The sequence below is a fragment of the Pteropus alecto genome, unplaced genomic scaffold, assembly GCF_000325575.1.
Source record: "Pteropus alecto unplaced genomic scaffold, ASM32557v1 scaffold20, whole genome shotgun sequence".
Taxonomy (NCBI): domain Eukaryota; kingdom Metazoa; phylum Chordata; class Mammalia; order Chiroptera; family Pteropodidae; genus Pteropus; species Pteropus alecto.
This window is the reverse complement of record NW_006436298.1, coordinates 45,118,416-45,122,322: the sequence shown is the minus strand read 5'-3', so window position 1 is coordinate 45,122,322 and position 3,907 is coordinate 45,118,416. Positions and strand designations below refer to the sequence as shown.

Sequence of the window (3,907 nt, the reverse complement as noted above, 5' to 3'; positions counted from 1 at the left end):
GGCATAAAGCAGGCAATACACCGCACTCCTAGGAGAATTTAAGGCAGCGGTTACTGCAGCAAGTGCGCCTGCGCAGTTGGTTCTCAGCTAATCGCCCGCCTTCCCCCGTCCGGCTAGCAGGGGGCGCTGTGAGGTACCGCATTAGTCGTCTCCCTAGGGCTCTGGAACGAAGCGTGAAAGGGCGGGAGGCAAAGCAGGCTGAGGGGCGTTCTATCCTCGCCTGCCCTGGTCTCTATCACCCTTTGTCCTCCAGCCTTCCCGGGGCACTGGGCCTGCGGGCCTGGTTGCTAGGCGGAAGCAAGGCGCGGCGGCGGCCGCTGCGGCTGCCGGGGCGTTTGAAAAGCGGCTACGCAGGCGGCAAAAGGTCTTCAGGCGGCGGGCTCGCCTGTACCTGCAGCCCGGCCGGGTCGGGTGGCGGAGCGGCTTTTCTCTTGAGTTTGGGCAGGGTTAGGAGCTAGGCTGGCGGCCCGGGGCAGGGGAGCCGGGAGCGCTGCAGGCGGCGGGGGAACCGGGCCGCAGAGCTGGGTCCGGATGTCAGGGGCCAGGAGCGGGCGCTGGGGGCCCCGCCGGGGGTCGCGGGCTAGCCGAAACTCACCTGGCTCCCTCTTCCCGCCAGCAGACCCCGCCTGCGGGCCGCAGACTGCGACCATGGTCTCCAAGTCCGACCAACTACTCATCGTCGTATCCATCCTAGAAGGTGAGCGGCCCAAGACTTGGTTTTGCAACTACTGCTTCGTGAACTTTAACAGTGGTGTGAGAGCGAGGTTTTGTGAACCTTGAGAACTTTGTCATCTTTGTATTTGTGGTCCCCAATGACTTGTTCAAAGTTGTATGGAGCGAGGTCTGTTAGGCAATTGATTTAAAACTCTCTCAAGGGTGTATGAGCGCTGTTAAGGATAGGTGATATTTAGTGTGACTAGTCGTAGCCCCAGAGAATGTAGGAAAAAACGATTTCCATCAGAAGCAGCATGTCGATGACTTTATATATGAGCTGAAAGTGCGCCTGGAAAGCACGTTCTGTTCAGCGACCTCCCGGTAACACTGTTTGCAAGAATTTTCCTTTGAGTCGAATACATGTTTCCTGCAATTTCAGAGTATTGCGGAGGCCATTGCCGTTATGAGTCTTGATGGAGTACTTAGAGGACTACCAGTTGATTAGAGGGTCTGTTATAGACACCTTGAAGTTTGTCGATTGACATTTGCTTATTGGAGACTCATTGAGTGCCAGGCACAGTGCGGTGAATGTTAAGTATAAAACAGTATTGGTTTTAAAAGCCAAGGGTATAACATGGAGAATGTGTCAACCAATAATTCATCAACTTGAGGAAGAGGGAATGACCACCTTTGGGGCAGCTGGGGGAAGTTTCCCAGAGAAGGTGACATTTATTTGGATCCTAAAGGACGATTATGAACTTGTCAGGTGAAAAAAGGAAGGAAGGGCATTCCAGGCAAAGGGAAGCGCAAAGAGCACTTAATGTATGGAAAAGCAAGGCATGTTCTGCCATTGCTTAAATTCAGTGTGGTGGGAGAGCAGACTACAGGAAAGTGGAGGGAGTAGGAGTTGATAGGTAAATAGAGGACAGGTTATGAATAACGTTCAAGAAGGAGCCCTGTTGACTAGGTCAGAGGCATGGCCGGCTTCCCCTCACCCTACTTTTTTGCAGGTGAGAGGAAAGTAAACACTGTAAACCTAATTTTTGAGTTTTGGAACAGTAGAGTGACTAGAAGCCATCAAAGAATTGGGACATTTTTAACTGTTAGATTGCTGATTTTTTAAAGACAGAGGACTGAAATCTCATTTTGTTAACAAAAGCTTTTGGACTTAGAACTGTGCCCTATTTGAGGAAATGGAATTATGAGCCACTCTTTCTCTATAAGTATGTAGGGTTTTGTCTACTTGGGAAGATGAAATGTGCAGGGCACAATATGTTGGGATGTATTAAAAATATGTGATACGGGCTGTAAAAATAGATTTTGGAGGTGGATGGGGATGATGGCTGAAGCATCCTGAATGGTAAGTAAGCTCTAGGTAGTTGTCCATTTCAGGTGATTGGATAACCCAGGTCAATGTGGGCAAGAACACAGTGGGTGGAACACTGAAGAGGCCAGCAGGATAACCAGGGTAGAGGAAGATGAATATTTAGGAATGTTGTGGTGAGAAATAAACATGTATATCTAGAGTGAATAGGCCTGGGAGGCTCTCGAAAGCCAAACAGTTTAATGTTCTAAATAATAGGGAGGCGGCACATATTCCTAAGTAGGATAAAGTTTTTTTGCCAGTTTAGTAGCACTATGCAGGGAAGAGAGCCTGGAGTCAGAGATGTCAGTTGGGTGTTGCCACAAACATATCTAAAACTAGCCTATGGTCCTCCCTCCAAACTGTTCCTCACCTTGTGTTTGTATTTCTATTCATCATAACCATGCTGTTGTCTCAAGCCAAGAACCTGGGAGTCATCGTCTTCCTGGATTCCCTCTCCATCCCCAACTTCCAAATTGTCACCAAGTGTTATCGATTTTAATTTTAAAATAATAGCAAGTATAAACTTTAAATGAATGAGTTTCCATTGTGAGTGCCCTGTTGTGGGGCCCTCATCATCCACTTGATCTATTGTAATCTTTTCAGTAGTGTGTTTCATAAATGTTTTCTTTCTTTCTAGAAAACACCTATTGTCCATGTCACTACCCAGAGATACACTTTCTGAAATGCAAATCTAATTTTCTTAAAATCATGCAGTGTCCTCAAGGATAATGTCTATACTTCTTAGAATAGCATACCCTTACGGTAGACCACTTGCATGCCTTTTCAGTCTCATCTTCCTCCTGTCATCTGTTCCCAGTCCTTAAACTATATTAAGCTGCTTGCAGTTTCTTGACTGCACTTCTAGAAGTGCCCATTATTCAAAAGAAAACGATTGGGTTTCTACCATTAGCAAAATTTGGGCTATGTACTAGATTTTAAGGATGAAAAAGATAGGATTTATGTACTCAAGGTATTCCTTATCTTTGGGACAAGGCAGGGCACGTGTTTATTTCACTCTGTAGCCTCTGTTCTTATGCTTATTGGACATTATAGTTATGATAGCTTGAAAAATGCAGGGTTTGCTTTTTTTTTTTTTGGCATGTGAAATTTATTTGGGGAACCTAATGATCTTTTAGAGCAGCTGTAAATGAGGTCCATAGAGAAACCTCTGTGAGTGCCGATTGGGAGAGTGCTAACTGGCCGTGTGTGGCAACTTTTTTAACTAGGAAGTTTCAATGAGAGCCTCAGGTGAAACTCACAGGTTTGCAATCAAAGTCTTTCTGACCAGCTTAATTCCTAACTAAGCTTGTACCAGGGTAAGTAGCATCAGGGATGTATTTACTTAGCAGTGGTTAAAACTTACTAAGATCCCCCTCACCAGACCTATAAACTGGTTTTTCCTTAGTTCTTAAGCTTTCTATTTTAAGTTTGTTTCTTTCCATCAGACTTTCTGTTCCTTAAGGGAAAGTACTCTGTTTTACTCTTTTTGCCTCCCATAATCTGACATAATACCTGACTCTGAATATGCCTTCTGTAAACGGTGAAGAAAATGGGCTCAGGCAGTACAAATGAAACGATGTGTAAATAGAATATTCTAATATTTCTTGCAAATGTATGTCGTCCTTGAGAATAAAATGAATGAATACATGTGTTTATTTTTCTTTAGCTAATTTGCAAAGTTTTCTTAACTGTTAACAGAAAAATCAATATGCAGGTAAATTTGTTTTTGCTAATTTGGTTATTTCCCAACTCTCCAGACTGTATTAAATACTATTATAGTAATATCTAAAATTAGTGTAATCAGTTTTTAACTTCTAAATATTGTGATTGTTCCTGCTCAAAGTGTGAAACAAAGACAACAGCATTGACATCACCTGATCTGTTAGA

General features: G+C 44.5%; 1 protein-coding gene across 2 annotated transcripts in view; it reads left to right on the top strand.

The window, feature by feature from the left end:
* Window positions 1-216: 216 nt before the first annotated feature.
* The window catches only part of CEP120 (centrosomal protein 120), a 66,819-nt gene continuing 63,128 nt past the window's right edge, over window positions 217-3,907 (top strand). The window contains exons 1-2 of one of the 2 annotated variants that reach the window (XM_006913321.3): window positions 217-364; window positions 620-697. In XM_006913321.3, the coding sequence (XP_006913383.1) occupies window positions 649-697 (49 nt within the window). In that variant the 5' untranslated portion in view covers window positions 217-364; window positions 620-648. Of the gene's footprint in view, window positions 365-616; window positions 698-3,907 lie in introns of both variants that reach the window. The other variant, XM_006913320.3, reaches the window with a different exon arrangement.